Raw genomic sequence first — 18173 nt, 5'->3', positions numbered from 1 at the left:
TGCAAAGAAGGAAAAACTGACCTGTGTATTTGTGTCTTCACACGAATAGATGTGTCACACAAACACAGTGGATCTCACAAGTCATTTCTACCAAACGCAGTAGGGAACTCATATGAAGCACAACGAGTACCTTAAAATAACAGCTACCAAAGACAGTCAGTATCCCAAACATAACCTACCAAACGCAGTGGGTATCAAAGAAAATCCTACCAAATATAGTGAGTGTTATTAAGATACTCCTGCCAAGCACAACTGGTGCTATAAAGAAACGCCTAACAAGCTGCTACCAAGCACAGCAGTGGATGTCACACATGAATTCCTACCAAACACAATGGCTGTCACAAAGAACAGCCTACCAAAGACCATGGGCATCACAAGCTCTTACAAAATACTGTGCTATGGCGGAGAATCCCCTGCCAAGGGCAGTGCATATCACTCCTACCAAATACAATGAGTATTGCAAAGACATGTGTTCTCACCACAAACACTGCTGGCAAATCACACACTGTGTATACAAAACACAGTGTGCATAATATAAACATCTTTTCCTAAACACATGCAAGTATGAGAAAGAACATCTCCTTATCAGTGTACATCTGTTGTATGTGTGGCGCGCTGGGTGTGACTGGGGACTGGTTGTACTTGTGAAGATGAAATAATGGGCATGTGGGTGGTTGGGCGCTGGAAGAAGCTGCCAAATGCAGGTAAATAGCCAGGAAACATGTATGGGACAATAGATTGCGCATGGACTAGTAGTTGAGCCAGTGTGTGGGCATGAATGAAGTAATGGAATGTGCCACCTATGACTTCAAGAACACACCAACTCTCCAGGGCAGTTGAAGGGTTTTTATTATAATTTTCCTGTGAGTCCAACTAAGTGCCATCCATCTCTCACATCACTCAGTGAACCTTCTGCACTCTAGCCCAGACATCCCTAATCCCCAAGATGGTCACTAGAGATCGGTAACCTCTGCTTTCTAAAGTTTTACTGGCTGGAGTTGAGGGCCTAAAGGCAACAGCTTTATCTAACTTACTCCCTCCAGCGTCTTTTAGGTGAATCCTAGCCTGGTGCCCCGCAAAAAGGTATGGTGGTTTTCAAAACAGTAAATGGTCCACTCCAACTTCCCATGTTTCACTCACTCTTAACCCTCTCATGCTCTCTTATTCCTCACCCTGATGATCCTTCTACCTGTTGCTTCCTTATGCTCTCCCCTTCACCTCCCCAATCTCTGTTTTCTCTCCCTCTATCTCATCTGTCCCTCTGATGTTATTCCATCTCACGCCTACTCCTTACTCCACTCGACTATTAGCTTCTCTCCACTCCACTATTCTCCACTACCACTACTCTACACTCCATCCTTCTCTCTCTTAGACTCTGTTCACTCTCCCAGCCCCCTTTCCAACTCAGTCTCGCTTACTCGCCTAAACTCACACAGTCACACTCACTAACCTCACCTTACCTACAATACACAACAAGTACAACTTTCTCTCACCAAACAATACCTCACCTTCACAACTCTCTCTGCAAGTCTCCTTATGCTCCACTCCTCCATCCTTCTACCGCTTGGTTCTGACTTCTCGCCCCTTGACACCACACAAACAACCCACACCCAGCCCTTTCACCTTCCTCTTTTTATAATGCCCGGTCTAGATTGTAGTCCACTCCTCCCCCTTCCATTGACTGAAGTGCTCATCTGCTCCAGTGGGCCACTCTCTAAATGACTTTCCCCCTGGGAGCTGGGCTGAACAGGGAAACATGCATAAAAGGTCCATTTAGCACCATCCCCGTATTTCTATGTGGAACCACTGGTCTCAGCGTCCCTGGTTCGCCGCAGCGAGTCATTGCAGGTGCAAGGTAATCTGTGTGCTTCATAGCGTTGGTTCTTTGGTGTCTCTTTCTCATAGGTTACACAGTTTCTCGTTTGTCACTGGGATTGCCAGTAACTGGAGTCCTTGGAATGTCTCTCTCTCTCTCTCTCGCTCTCTCTTTATCTCTCTCTATCTCTTTCTCTCTCTGACTCTCTTGCTCTCGTGGGTCAGATAGCATCTGGCTCACCACAGAACGGTCTGAAAGAAAACAGAGAGAATACTGGGCAGCATGTTGTACAGCAGGCATGGGATGATTAAAAGTGGTACTTCTCACATGAAACAGGTACATAAGAGGAGAGGGGGGAGAGACTGGGCCCTCCCAATTCCCTCACCCCGCTTTTATGGCAGGACTGGCTCTGGCTAAAACCCCGGTAGTCCCCAGGCCCCTTGACAGGATCAGCTTGCTGACCTTGTCACAGATGTGTGTATAACGGATGCATGGATAGACTGGGTACGTATTGTGTTTGAATAAGTCTATATGAAGGTGAATGAGTAGAAGGACATATCGGATTTTGGTTAGATGAAAGGATGGACTATCTCAAATTCAATAGGTTTACATTTAAAAATAATGTCAAAATGTATTAAAATAAAAAAAATTGCAGAATATTTGTCGATATGTCGTCGATCTTTAGAGGAATTCAGCTGAACGTAATGATTTATCCACTAAGAACACACAATTTGTTCCCATATTTTGAGATGTCTTTTTCCATCTGCTACATGTAAGATCCATACAGAGTGCAGGAATTGCTGGGATGATAACGATCCCATACACCCAAGATGTTGGGCAACTAATTAACCAGTCATTCTTGTTTGTTTCTTAGATTCATCTTGATGACCGAGTTGTGAAGACTGACCGGGGAATCCTTCTCCGCAGCATCCTGCGCAAAGATGGGGGCATCTACCAGTGCCACACTACTGAGCATGGCTTTACTCAAAGCCTTATGCGCATTACTCTGGAGGTGATTGGGGCCCAGCAGGCTGACTCCCTCTCCCAAGAAGAGGGTCCAACTGTGGCGCATTCTTCCCCCAGTGCTCGCAAGGTGTGGTACCAAGATTTCCTCCAGCTGGTTGACCATCCAACCCTCAACACTGTGGACCAAGTGTGCGAACAGCTGTGGAGTCGTAAGAACCACCCACCCAAAAAGAAGCCTTTGCCCCCACCAGCCCTGCCACCCCTCAGCGTCCGGGCCAAAGCTCACAAGTGGAAGCACCTGGAGGAGAAGCGGAAAGCGAGGAACCGAAGGACGCATGAGACATCGCGAGCAGACCGGGGTCCTCGTAGTGCAGTCATCTGGTGACAGGCCACTGAGATTTTTTTTGCCCATGGGACCTTCTCAGTCATATTTCCATAAGGGTAAACACCTTGTGATGGCACAACATAGAACACAAGCAAATCCCAAAACCTGACTGCCCAGAGGAAACAGATACCACTCGAGTGTTCGCCCTGTAAAACACTAACAGCTATTTAATAATAAAGTTTACATGTGTAGTTTGTAGGGGACAGTCACCCTAGGGGAAGCAAAACACTCCTCTGACCAGAACTCAAAACAGTGAAATTGAGACAGACGGATACAGAGTGTTTTCATAAGGTCTTGTTGAGGACGGTCTGGCGCCCAGTCCCACACAGAGACTCGTTCTCCACAAAGCTACCAAAGATTGAGGCAACATGTGGGACACATGCAGGACTGCCACGCTAACTGGAAAAGCAAGGATGCTGCAGGGACCCCCCAGACTACACTCCCAACTTGTGCATGAGTAGAACATACTGTTGGGAGAGCCGCTGTGTGGTGTTGTTGGAAGTCCAAATATTTGACATCAAGTAGTCGGTGGTGGCCAGCTTTTTCCATTTCTATCTCCACGTTCCAGAGAGATATTGAAATTTTACAACCCGATTGTCATGTTAGAATTTATTTGACTCCTGTTTTGCCAGCAGGCCTTTATTGTTCAGCTCTGGCTTTGGGTCTCTCTGGGTGCCATACAGACACGGAGCAGGCGTGCCATTCCTGGGTGATGTCACAGGAAGGCAGCACCCCAACCTGAGGGGAACAATATATTTTATCAGACCGTAATTTAGGGCTGTAGCACAACTTATTTTTAATAATGCAAGTCAAAGTGCGGAGACTTGGTAAGCGCATTCAATGGACTTTGGTTTTGACCACAGGGTTAGTATCAACACAGAACAACTGCATTCTCTTTGTTGCTCGTAACAGAGTCCTCAGTCTACCTGGAACCTTAAGGCAGGTTAGAGAGTCAAATTCAAACGTGTTCCCCATTTAGGGAATCAGTGCTCCCATGTGACACCTAAAGACTCCACGTTATTGATTAGAAATGTTTTTGGGCAAGTGGGATAAGCCATATGTTCACAACCCACCAGCTCTGTGGGCAAATACTCTTTTCTGTCACATATGCTGTGATAAAATAGCTCAGTGAGTGTGGCACTGGCTTCAGAGATTTCTGAACATCCCGTTGTCACAGGCTTGCCTCCTGGCACAGCCAACTCAGCCCTTCATGCTTCTGATGCCAATACATTGGATCAGAATATTATCACAGCAACTAGTGCTTCTTTCCTTATTCCTTGTGTTTTCTCACTATTTCCTTGGTAAAAGAGTCCCACTGCCTATTAATGGGGAAATTATTAATCTCCCTGATATTCCCGCAAGATCTCACCTGAAACGATGACCAATGCAATGAAAATCCAAGAATCGTTGACACACAACCTCACAAATATAGCATCCGAGATCAAGCATGCGTGTTAATACCCTAACAAAAAACAGGATTCTATAGACTGGATTGGATTCAGTTTAGAGGGGTTAAAACCAGCGAAATAACCACGACATGAAGCCATGGAAACGAGGGAAAGGCGGAGGATCCCAGATCAGGATCAACGCACAAAGTTGTATAGGCTGGGTGCAGGCAAAATGCTCTAGTGCCCTCCAGAGAAGAACAGGAAACTGACAGAAGAAGCCAAAAGAACATCAACAGCCGGAGGAAAACAAAATGGAGAACCATTTGAATTATTAGTTACAGTGGAAGGGAGGGGTTAGAGCAAAGAACAGTCAAGATATCCTGAAATCAGACCAAAAGCAGCGTAAGAAAGAGCAGAGGTGTTGCTGGGGAAGAGAGGGGGTTATAGCCCCGGGTGTTTTGGTTGTAGCTCCGGATAGGTGCTCAGGAGATACATCAAAAAGGCTAGCGAGCCCCGAGTCCCGACACTACCAACATTTGCATAGCCCCAGATCTTTTCCAGACCTAGCAACACCCCTGAGAAACAGAAAGGAGAACCAGGATGTAATAATAATTCGTGTTCTTATATAGCACTTAATTCCGGCTTCCGCTCACTCATAAGTGTTGTAATAAAAGGAGTTATCGATGCCCAATTTTTATATGATACTTGATTTATCGACCTTGGAAGAATGAAAGGTTAAGACGGCCCTGCGGTGGGATACGAACTTGTGAAGCACAGGCCACTCTCATGTTGGAGACCAGTGCTTTTCTTGTGACCTATCCACCTGAACAGTTGTCAGGAGAACCAAGTAAGTTATGTTGTAAAGATAGTTCAATGGGTTGAGTATGTGTTGCACTAACTTGTGTGTAACTACCGCCGATTCAAATGATCCATTCATACTTCTGAGGTTGAGAATACGAGAGTGAATGAGTTGGGTAATAATAAAGAAACGGTTATTTAAGCACCTAAAAAGAATTTAATATGAGGTGTGTGATATGTAAATTGCCAATCGGATTATTGTGTAAGAATAGGAAACTGGCTGGACAGTGTGGGTAATATTTAATCGGAGAGAAGCACAGACAGGACCAACTGGGCTATATGCAATAATGACAGGAGAAGGGTTAGAAACAAACGCCAGAAGGAAGGCCAGACAAAAAAAGCAAAGGGGCAATAAAACAAAGGCGGCTAAGAAGGAAGATCAGCGTAGGGAAAAAATGACTTGGGGTCCATGAACAAGACAAATATATCCATCCATTACTCATATAGTGTAGCTTTTACCCAAGGGCATCAAGGCGCTAGATCCAGCACAGAACATCCTACACGGTCGTAAAAGAGACTAGGAAAACATGCGTTTTCAGATGAGTTTTAAAAAGCGTGAAATCAGCAAAAGTCCTAAACCAGCATGGAAGCTGATTCCAAAGTTTGAGGTGGGCGATGGCGAAAGCACGGCACCCAATCACTCATAGCGATATCGAGGCACCGCCAGCAAAGCAGAAGTGGCTGAACATAAAAACGCCTAGGGAGGTAGAGCACAATAGATAGGCAGCCCGTACCATGCAATGGCCAATGTATAGGGATTTGAATTTAATGCGCGCTGCAACAGGCAGCCAATGGAGTTGGGAATGGGCTGCAAGGACAGGGAATCTATGAGAAATGTGGCTAGACGAACGGCCGCATGCGGTAGAACCTATAGTCGATTCAAGAGGTAGTGCAGCTCAGCTAAGAAGATGGCATTACAATAATCCAGTGTACCGTTAAACAAAGCAGCAATAACCAGAGCATGAAGGAGTCGGGAATAAAAAGAAGAACTTTCTTCAATTGCTTCAGTCTAAGAAAACCAGCAATTAGCGCCAACCTGGGAATCCAAAGAAAGTGTAGATGAAATCTTGACCCCAAGGGTTTTTACTACTTTTGCAGGAACAGGAAATGGGCCGAAAGAGGATGGCCAATAATCCCTGCCCCAGAAAGGAGTGGAAGAAAGTGAAATATATGGAGAAATATGGTCAAGAAATGTCTGGAGAACCAACCCGTTGTTCAACGCAGGCAATAGTGTTTTTACCAGTCAGCAGGGGGCACCACCCCAACAAACGGGAATTTTCTTTTTACCAAGCTGTGACTGTAAGCTGAATGGGAAAATGTCACCTTCAGTGTGGCAAATATTCCTGCACCAGTAGCACCACAAGAGGGAAAACCGAAGCCAGGATACTAAAAGAGGCATGGGCGTAATTTTAGGTGGGGACGGGGGTGTTTTTTTCCCCCCCAACTTTCATGGCACACCAATTTGTCCCCATTCATTTGGCTGGGGCACCTTTCTTTCAGATGTCTTCCATCCCCCCCCAACATTTTCATCAAAGTTACTCCACTGAAAAGAGGGTAGGATATGGCACACAGAGGTGGGAACCAGGGATAAGGTCCACAAAGGGGGGGGGGGGAATGTGGTAATTAACAGCAAGAGAGTGGGGCATCGGAGCACTTGAGGCAGACAAAAAGTCCAGAAATGGCAGGAGTGTGAGAAATAAAAGCAACAGAGGAGGCCATATAGCTAAGAAGCAAACAAGAGGACAAGACAAACACAAAAGGAAACTGTTTAAAACGGACAGGAGATCCAGGCAAAAGTGAGAAGATCAATGGAGAATAGAGCCATGGCCAATGCAGGAGAACTGGGAAGGGGACCACTGATGGACATCACTGGGAATGGACTGGGTGGTGGAGCGAAGAGGTGCTGTGAGCCACGTGATATTTTCAGAGGGCGGGGGAGGTGGGCATTGGGAGATTGTAGCCTGATTTAATGATCATTTTATAAAAACTGCCACAATGTCAAATGATCCTAAAAGAAACAGTGTCTTGTTTTAAAGAAAGCTGTCTGCCATCTGCTTAATGGAATCCTTGGCACAATTTTACCAGAGAGCCCTTGTTTGACCAATATATGTCCGTGAGACGATGGTAAAGAAATGTGGGTACCTAATCTGCACCATTTATTTTCAACCGAGCGTGCGTCCCCCAGTGTAACAATTGTCCATTTGGGGGAAAATCTTGGACTTTCAATCCATTTGAAGTTGCCCTGCTTTCTGTGTATCCCTGTTCATCATGACGTGGGTTACTTGTATGACCTTCAGGTACATTTGATATATTTTTATATATATATGTTCAGAGCACTTTGGTTAACTTCGTCCTTTTCAGGTGCATTCAGGGTTAGTGTCCAGAGCAGGTCATTCTCCTGCTGGACCGGGGGATCGCGTTGAGGTGGAGTTCACGAAGGCATGTTGTCTGGCTTTCCCTCTACACAGAGTTATATACAAAGAAGGCATTTGCATTGTGTCGCTCTGTTCCTCGCTCAACGTAGTGGCAAGTGTTGTGTGCTAACTGCATAGTCGCTGGTTCAAGCAGCGCCAAAACGACACTATTGCCTTAATAGTCACCCTCATCACTATCCTTATCCCTTCAGTGAGGTAATAAAGTACCCCATGTGGAGCCTCATCAATGTTGGGCACACTGGTAAGACAGCTATATTTTCTATGCTACTATAACATGTCCTCACAGTTTGTACCCCAATATTGTCTTGGCTCTCATTAGTGCGTTTTCACACACACTGAGGTCAAACCTGAGGTCCATGCTGGTGCTCTTCTTTGATGATTGGCAATATGTACTAAATATAACATTCTTAAAAACATCTCAAGGATTACAAATGCAAAGACTGGTCCTTCTTAGATCTACACCCGTAGCTCCAAAAGGTCCAAACCCAGCAGGAGAGCACGTGGGACTTATGGAGAGTGTTCGTGTTGTGCAATCAATCTCTTGCTCCATTCGGGTTAGATATCATCTAATGGAGGAACCCTCATAGGTCTGACGGGCGGCTAACATTCCAGAGATGCATGATGCCTTTACAGAGCCACTTGTTGAGTCGTCATGCAAAAGAGCATTGCATCTTTGCCTCTGAATGTGGCACCTCCACAGAAAAGTAAACCACAGAAACAATGTATTTAATGAACAGAGCACAAACCAGAAGACACTTGCCATTAGATACTCACAGACTAATGTTTGTAAATGTAGAATATTTTTGTTTAATTTTGTGTGTATATATAGCTTTGGACGGGGGAGAGAGAGGCTGGAAGTGAAAAAGGTTAGGCCAAAGAGTTGGATCCTGGACACAGAATGTGGTATCAGTGCAAATAAGGTCAACGTTCAAATTATTTACAGTGGTACGGATGTTTGTGGGAAAATAATGTGAGTATTAATATGTAAAAATAGCCACAAGAGATAAATTGTATTAAGTTAACATAATAAATGCAGTTGATTTTACTGTTGAGTTGTTTATTTCTTATAGAAAATGTATTTAATGGTGTTTGGGCCTACGCACCGGCTGCGTATTAAGACTGATCCAAGGGGCCGACTTCCATTGAAGACTCATCAAAAACTCTGATACCCAACAGGGACGGGCTTGCAGCCCCAGTACCAAATATGGCGGGAGATAGATCCATTACCCACCACCCAGGGAAACCAACTCTGAAACATAACTCTAGTATGTAAAACATCAGCAGCCATCCAGAGCCAACTACCAGAGAGAGCCAGATGCAAATGAAGAACTCCGAAAAAGGGTACAATCTAAAATTCCACAAGGGCAGGCAATTCCCTAATGAACCGTGTGCAAAAAGCAACTCCCAAAGAAGGCCAGATGCAAAATATCAACTGCCATTGCAGATCCAAAGCACCACATCACAAAGAGGATATGATCCAAACCACTGTTCACCAAAATAGAGGATCAAAAACAACTACCATCAATGGATCAGATCCAAAGGACAAGCTCCCAATGCGAGACAGATCCAAAACCCTAATGTTCCACCAAGGCCGGGACACAGACAAACGTGAATGAGCCGCCGTACAAGAAAAGCAGCATCCCTCATTGGGAATGTATAACCATCTGGGGCGCTAAACATTTGCTGAAGCTCAGATCATTTGTTTGGGCCCTTCCAGCAAATACACAAAGCAGGCAATTATGTATGTTGTCCTTAACCCACATACATATAACCACAAATCATGTATTGAACAAAAATGTGGGAGCCCCCCTTTTGACAATGAACACAGCATAAATAGCATTCTCTGTGGCAAGGTGTGCACTCAGGAATGTCTACATTCACACTTTAGTTCACTGTATCTTAACAAGTGAGAACTATCCATTTGCACATCAGTCTGATCTCACCCACAAGGACAATCCAGCACAAAAATGCTAGGCAATCCTCCCTTGAACAAAAGTACCACCAGCAATGCCCAGATACTTGCCCTGTTGTGTGTCAGCGGTGGGCTGAATATGTGCCTCTTTAGGCACAGAGAGCAAGGGGAACACATCTGGATCGCCCTTCTGAACTTAGGGTGAAACCCTCAACGGTATCAAAATTAGCCAAAAATGGGAGAGACCCTGTTATGAGGACATACATCGCATAACTGTTCCATGGGAAAGTGCCCACACACATTGTAGTCCGCTGTGCCTTACAGGAGGAGAAATATCCAATGGCATATCACTGTGGGCCCACAACAAGGACAGCCCCGCGCTGAAATGCTAGGCAATTCTCCTCTGAACAAGAGTACCAACAACTACTCCAGACACGTGTTTCGGCCTTGTGAGGTATCAGTATTGAGGGGAAGCTGTACCTCTCTAAGCACTCATATTTATGATTTGACACTAAGAGAAGATCAATATTGCAAAAGGATGCTTTTGTCTGGCAGTTGCAGCCAATAAAGACCCTTAACTGTCCCTGACAATAAAAGGTATCTCTTAAGTATGCTTTGCCAATGTTCCCAGGTCCCTCCAGTCTTTATGATGTCCTTAAACAACATCATCCCTTTACCAGTATCTGCAGAGGACACACAGGTTCTGCATTGCAAGATACTGTGCTATTAGAGACTCACAAACAAATGTTTGTAAATGTAGCTTATTTTTTTAAACTTCAGAGTATATAGATGTCACTAGGAGGTGTCTGACATTCTGGCATACTTTACTAGTTGCACTGACATTACTCATTGATGTGAACTGACGGCCCGGTCCCCATCCTCCATCAAACACCAGGCATTCATGAACATTCCTCAGAGAAAGAGAGAGACAAGAGAAAATTGGGCACCTGGGAGTTTCTCAGCAGTCTTTATTAGTTGTAGTTACAAGACACGCTCTGGGAAACACTCAAAAACATTTTGCCTTCGATCTGCTTATATAGGTAATTTAGATGATGCAACATCCTGATGCAAATGACTACCTTGGTCAGAGTATGCTTCTGATGGGTCCTCTTAGCCAGTGAAAAAACATCCATTCAGCATCATTGGATGGCTAATCTGGTGTGCACCAAGCCTACATTAGCATATCTGGCATTCACAATTTTCTCAGACGCACAAAACTGATAAGCTTATTTTAGACCTGGCTGGGCACATTTATGACAGTTCTCAACTTCTGCCAAAAACACTTCCATCACATCAATGTCTACTCTTTATCTGATTTTCGAGTTCCTGTCAAGTAAGTTAGTGCCTTATAGTGTGGAGAAATAGATCAACTCTTATATGGTGCCAAATAATACAGCTGGTCTCTCAAAATGGTCTGCATGAAGCACATTGAGCCCTTCTCATTACGAACATAGATACATGTATCCAGTTTCCCTTGCTTTATCTAACTTCATCATTAATCATGTCTGCTTTTCCTGCCAAGTTCCATTTTTAACAAACCCAATTATCTCATTGGGAGATGCTGCCAAATACTATCTCTAATGTATCAGCCTCTGTTGCATGTCAGAAAACTCTTGGCATGAGTCATAGCTTCTTCACACCTGGCTTAGAACTGGGCACCATTTTGTACTTGAGTTATCCATTTTGAAATACATCTTTGTCTGACACTGTATTCATTCTTCAGAGAGTTATTTATGTAAACATCTCTCACTTTGTATCCCTTATTCATAATATATCTTTATACACTTATGGTATGTGTGTGATATTTAAAGCACCCTTCACTTCCTGGGTCATTGCAACCCAAATATGCGCAGTGCCATGTGCACTTTTTACCTTAAATAAAGGCACTATAATCCTGATTTCTGCAAGCAATAATAGAAGCATTTGATCTGCCTATCATGTTATCTGTTGAGTGGGAGGGGTTGGCAAATCCTATACATATGCATGTTTACAATTAATGTGAACACATTAATAAAAATGTTCAGCAAAAGAAAGCCATTACCACAAAATCCACTGTCAGCTGCACACTCTGTGGGCATCTGTCACCCATTTTATCATGGCACTGCTCCCATAACTACACATGCACTGCCCTACCCCTTCTCAAGGGAGGCGTTCCATCCCAGGTAAACCAGTACCTTCACCGAAACACCCACGTGCCAATAAGCATTAGTCTTCAGGCACTGTGTTTAGAAATCACAGTGGGCATATTGTCACTTGCGTAATTACCATAAAATTCAGGCATTCTACAGATATAGGCAAGTCACTTGTGGAACACAAATCCCACAACCCATTGAAGATTCTAAAATCATAGGAGCACACACAGCATCATGGATGCCAATGTTAATCTCTTACCCGCAATCCAACTATGTGCTTATGTGTCATTGCCTTGGACTGCCTCTGGACTGCACCCTGCCTGCCTCTATAACTTTTATTGCCTGTTCCCCACGTGTTTCGCTTCTTCTCCCTGCAGATGCTTCAATGTACCTCAGATTCCATGATGTGTTTTTTTACTATCCTTTTTCGCCCCCATGTTCCCTCCATCTTATGCTCCTCACCAAGTTATGCCAGTCAATATGTCTCCCCCCTTTTGTCTCACTACCATATGTAGCTGCTTCGAGTGGACAGTATTAAGGTGTTTATGATTTATTTTAATTTTACTTTTATTGTTTAAAGTGCGAGCCTAGCTGTACAGAGTGTGGGTAGCCATCATTTGGGCTGCAATCTTTTAACAGCAGCGCAGAACTGTGAGGACTGTGCATCGGTATTTGCATTCATTGTAATTAGTCCTTGGTCAGGTGTTGTTGAAAGAGCTATATTTTGAGAGATTTGCAAAATTGGAGAATTGTGCAGGCATTCCGAGCTGACACTGGGATCGAGTTCCAGAAGGTTGGTGCATGAAAAGAGAAGAATTGTTTGCAGGTCCTCTCTTTGCGGCAAGTTGTGATTCACGCCGGTTGGTCGAATTGCTAAGCGAGGAACATGTGCCACCAGATATGTGGGCTACTCGTGACTGCTTTGTAGATGATACATGCAGTCTATCCTGGCTTGGAGTGAAAGCCAATGCAGTTTGCGTAGGATGGGGGTAATTCGGTCACATTCCTGTGGTCCTGTAATAAGACAAGCTGCAGCGTGGTGGACTGCTTTTAGGGGAGCCAAGTGAACAGTTGTGAGCCCTTTCAGGAGAGCATTTCCCTCAATCGATGTGAGACCACAAGGGCCTGCATTACGATCCAGAAGTCCTGTGGCGGGATGAAGGGTTTGATTTTTCAATGGGTAGAGATTCTGAGCAAGGCCATTTAGGCCTTCTTGGCTATGTGTTTGGAAGGACAGGCTGCTGTCAATGGTGAAGCCTACAGATTTTGCGGAGTTTGAGAGTTGTGGATAAAATCCTCCTAGGCGCATACCATCAAGCCATTGTTGGCCAAGTTGTTTTTTAGTGGGTGGACCAATGAGGACAAATTCAGTCTTGGATGGGTTTCATTTGAGGTAAGCAGTCGACATAAAGGACTGGATTATGGCTAGGTAATCACAGAGGAAAATGATATCATGTGCGTTATATACACTCATCTACAACTGAGTATCATCCGCGAATTGGTGGATGGCTATATTGGGATCTTTGAGGAGAGTGCCCAAAGACTCCATGTAAAGGTTAAAAAGGATTGGTGAGAGTATGGAGCCTTGGGTGACTCTGCAGAAGACCTGGTGTCCATTCAAATGCAACAAGTTAATTTGAATAGCCTGGTGTCTGCCTGAGAAGTAGGAGGTAAACCGATTTGGGACAGTGCCAGAGAATCCCATCCTGTCAGCAAGGAGGGAGAAAAGGATAGGATACAGTGGTCGATCGTGTTGAATGCAGTTGAGAGATCAAGGAGCACAAGGAGGGATGATGTGACAGGGAAGCCATGCCTGCTTTGGTTTTGTGCAGTAGTTTGGCACCCACTCTAGAATTGTATTTTTCGGTTTCTAATACTGGTTGGTCTCTTACTATAGATTGTATTTAATTGATGTATAGGGCTGGTGGGTTTCGCCCACTCATTTTAATGAATAATATTTCTACAGTTCTACTGGACTTGGGCCTGCAGTAGCAAAGGTATTTTCTGTTTCTAGTGTGCAGTGGGCTGTAGAAGAAATAGAAAAATACTACTTCTGGCGGCCATTTCTAAAATGGTATTTTCTTTTGTTCCTACTGTGGACCTGGAGTTTTTATTGGGCACACACTTACTTGTGATATGGAAAGTTCTAGTCCATTACTGAGGCATGGTGCAAGGGTATTTTCCCAAACTAAGGACTCATGAGGAACTTACATTCTGTATGTGCCTTTTGAGGGACCATATGTTTCTAAGAGCCAAGGTGGATAGCTCAATGGCAACGTGCTTGCCTTGGAAGCAAGACAACACGAAGCAACACAGGTTCGATCCCTGGGTCCGCGCTTAGAAACCTCTGGGTATGCAAGCGTGTTATAAATACGCAACTAAGACAAACAATTATGCAACTATAACAAACTATTTCTGTAACGGCGCCTCGATGCCTGCGGGCTGTGTGAGCGCTTTAAAAATGTGAAAAAAATAAATAAAAGGTACATCACGTTAATTTTTTGTCTCTATCGAACCAACATACCCAGGTCTAGTGGCTCCACTGGTTGGTGGCAGGCCTGCCAAATACTAGATGAGCACTTATGTTGCACCAGCTCTGAGCCTTCTGGGAAGCCTCATATTAATTCAAGTGAAGAGTCCTGCAGCAGGACAGTGTCCCTGTGGAAGAGATGATGTAAAACGGATGTAGCCATATACGGGCCTAGCTCTGCTGGCTTCAGAGATCCTATGCCAAAGGAGCTACATCTTTTTCTGTGTTTCCTACAATTGCCTCTCTTAGTAGTCAATGTTCTTCTGTTTCTGTTTCTGCTCCTACTTATCTTGATTCAGCTTTGTTTTCTATACTTGATGATTTTCACCCCAGCCTTCAATTCTGCCCCTCTAAAAAACCTTCTCAACTATGGCTGTCTCTTGCTCTTTGTCCCACCATTCCTCTTTACGTAAGGCTGAGCGCCATTGGAAGAAGTCCAGCGCCTGAAGATTTAGTTACTTTATCTTTCCTTCATTCTTCTTATGCTCTTTTATCTGCTGAGAAGCAGTATTTCTCTTCTCTTACTTGTTCTCTCTCACCATCCTCAATTTCATTTTCAATAGTTTAGTCCTGTTCTTGACATACAGACCCTTCTTTCTTCTCCTCTCTCTGCTACTGATTTTGCTGACTTTTTCACTTCTAAAGTGGCTACTCTTCATTCATCCTTTTCTTCCCCTTCTCTCTCTCTCTCTCACAGCATCCCCAGCTGACCCGATTCCTTCCTCTTTAATCTCTTCTGTCTCTCCTCTTTTGATGCTGTACCTTACTTCTCTAATGAATTGTTTGCTTGTTTCTGCTTCTTTTCCCTCTTCCTTTAAACATGCAGTTATTATTCCTATTCTCAAGAAACCTTTGTTGGATGTTTCCCTTCCGTCTAATGTTCCACCTATATCTTTGCTACTTCTTTAGAGAGTTGTATATACACAAGTCTCATCTTTTCTTCTTCAATCTCTTCTTCCTCCTCTGCAGTCTGCATTTCGTCGCGCTCACTCTACAGAATCTGCTCTGTTACATGTTTCTAATTCTCTTTTACATGTTTCTAATGCTCTACCTTCTGCTAGGCACAGTAAACAATCTTCCATTCTTATTCTTCTTGACCTCTCTGCTGCCTTTGATCGGGTTGATCACACTATTCTACACTCTTCTCTTTCTACTCTTGGCCTAGCAGGTTCTGTGCTCAGATGGTTTAACTCTTAGTTTACTGACTGCTCTAACTCTGTTTCCTGGGCTGGCCAGCATTCCTCATCTTCTCCTCTTCTTTATGATGTACCACCAGGTTCTGTTCTCTCTTCTCTTCTCTTTTAATGCTATTCCGTTTTCTGCTTTGATCATCTTATTTAATCTTTCCTGTCACTTCTCTGCTGCTGATTCACACATCTTCTTTTCTTTTTCTACATGCTTCTCTTTTCTTCACAATACTGTTTCTGCTTGTCTGTAAGCTGTCAAATCCTAGATAGCTTCTCATTTTCTTCACCTCAATCCGTCTAAAACAGAGCTTCTTTTCTTACCTTCTTCTTCTCCTTCTCCTGCCCCTCCCCATCTGGTCTCCTTTTCCCTCCCTCCATCCTTCCTTCCTGTTTCTTCCACTTCCTGTAATCCCGGAGTTGTCTTTGACCCCTCTCTTTCCTTTACACTGCATATTTCCAACACTGCCCGTTCTGCTCATTTCCATCTTTATAATCTCCATCATGATCATCCTTTTCTCCCATTTCAGGCCATTAAACTTCTGGTTTACTTGCTTGTTTTTTCTTGTCTGAACTATCATTCGGTTCTATTGTTAGGTCTTTCCAAGTCTCATCTTACCCCTTTACTGTTTTGTATTTAATTCTGCCAGTGGTCTTCTTTTTCAGCTGCCCTTTCATGTTTCTGTTACTCACACACTTTGTGCTGCCTCTCTTCTCTCTTTTGATCTTTATCTTTTTCATTTGCTTTGCCTACAAAATCCTCTATGGCCTCGCTCCTTATCTTTGTGCTCCAGTCTCCTTCTATGTCCCTTTTCATTCCCTTTACTCTCAATCTCTTTTCCTTCTTTCGGCTCCTCAGCCACCTTGTGCTTCTTCTCGATTGTGGTCTTTCTCCATCATTGCACCTATACATTGGAACACTCTTCCATTAACTATTTGTGCTTCCTCTTCTTATCATATTTCGAAAGCCCATCTTCTTCTTTCTCTTTAGTTGCAGATTTTTGATCTGTTCATCATTGTAATTTTTATTGTACTGCTGTAAGCATTTTGTTAAAGCGCTTTGACAAAAGCACTCAATAAACAAAAATGTATACAAACACATCCAGAAAAGCCTAGTTTGTGAAAGGTGCCTGGATTCCGGCCTGAGTTCATTCCATGTGGTGGCCCCACTGAGTGGATGATTGTCAAAATGTTTGAATGGATGCTCCCTCTGCTTGTGGCCTATGTTCAGCACTGCAGGCCTGATTGCCCAGACGTGGGGAGGGGCTGCTTCTTTTGTAGATCCTTTTGGGTGAGTCCCTGAACAAGGAAGAAGATGGTGACTGGAAGACCAGATGAGATTCGGCCCTGCTGGAACCTACAACATTCCAAGATCCATCCTGGTGGCAAACCTCTGACCCCGGGGAATACAGAACCAGACTTCCTTCGAACCAGACGCAGACCATTATTAGTGTCACTTCCCAGGACTTGGCATTATCAGTCATGTTGCAAACCCCAATCCCAATTAAGCATACCTGTACCCTAATAAAGTAGAGGCCTGAGCAGCGGAACTGAGACCCAGTAGATAACAAGAGTTTGAGGTCTGCAGCTACTAAAGTTGATGACTGAACTTACTACGGTAAGTTAAAAAGAAAAGTGCACACACAGCAGTGTTTTCGTATCTGAGTAGTGTTGCTTGAACTCCCCTGCAACCTTAGACCACCAGAGCTGTGCTTCCTATTGAAATGCTTTAGTCTCTACCCCGTTGTCAGCCAGCACTCCCGTACTGCTCCTTCTTTGTGAAGCTCGATCCTCAGCTGTCCTGATGGCGCTGCTTCATTGGGTTACTATGGACAATGCTCCTGGTCTTTACTGAGACAGAATATCCAATCGCTCCTTTCAGCAACAACCAAACCTCTCTGACCAGAAAGCACCATCGTGCATGACAGTCTTCCCTTCCTGGAGAAACCCCGAGTATCTTCTGACGTGCTCAGCAGCCAAGCATGTGACAGTTCTTCCAAAGGAACCCAAGCAGTCCAGAGCACACGTCACCCTCCTCCAGTTCTACATGTGAACCATAGGACCACATCCTACTTGAACAATCAGAACTTGGTGTGTCTTAAACTGTTTATTCTAAAGGAAACCAGTTCCCTGGATAAGTAGAAATAAGCCTGCTTGTTCCCTAAGGGAACTGATTGAGAACACCGACTTCAACAAGCCCCAATGAGCTTTAAATCGATGGTCGCCACGAACATTGCCAATTAAGATTCTAAAAGTCCTTAAAACGATGAGCTTTTTTTTCCCTTTGAATTTACTTATTTGCTACTAAACATGATGGACTTCATTACGTGTCTGCTGGTGATGTCAACAACGTAGTATTTTAAATTCCACTTTGATAAAATACCTTCTAAAGTTTGAGTTGGGATTGCATTTGATATTTACTGCATGGGGTACATAGAAAGAACGGGATGGGTAAATGTAGGTTATTCTTGCTCACTCCTCTTCCCTCAGAAGTGCTTGGCAATGACTGCTCAACCCTTGCTACCTCGAAGTAAGCAAAGAAGAGCATAATGAAACTCCTTTGCCCA

General features: G+C 44.0%; 1 protein-coding gene across 5 annotated transcripts in view; it reads left to right on the top strand.

The window, feature by feature from the left end:
- The window catches only part of SEMA3B (semaphorin 3B), a 600182-nt gene extending 591289 nt beyond the window's left edge, over positions 1-8893 (top strand). For all 5 annotated transcript variants that reach the window (XM_069644131.1, XM_069644132.1, XM_069644130.1 and 2 more), the window contains one exon: positions 2691-8893. In XM_069644131.1, coding sequence (XP_069500232.1) covers positions 2691-3167 — 477 coding nt within the window. In that variant the 3' untranslated portion in view covers positions 3168-8893. The remainder of the gene's footprint in view (positions 1-2690) is intronic.
- Positions 8894-18173: the final 9280 nt, after the last annotated feature.

Source organism: Ambystoma mexicanum, chromosome 2p, assembly GCF_040938575.1.
Source record: "Ambystoma mexicanum isolate Mex_15411 chromosome 2p, UKY_AmexF1_1, whole genome shotgun sequence".
NCBI classification, from domain to species: Eukaryota; Metazoa; Chordata; class Amphibia; order Caudata; family Ambystomatidae; genus Ambystoma; species Ambystoma mexicanum.
The sequence above is the reverse complement of the archived record's forward strand: the minus strand, read 5'-3'. Positions and strand labels throughout refer to the sequence as shown.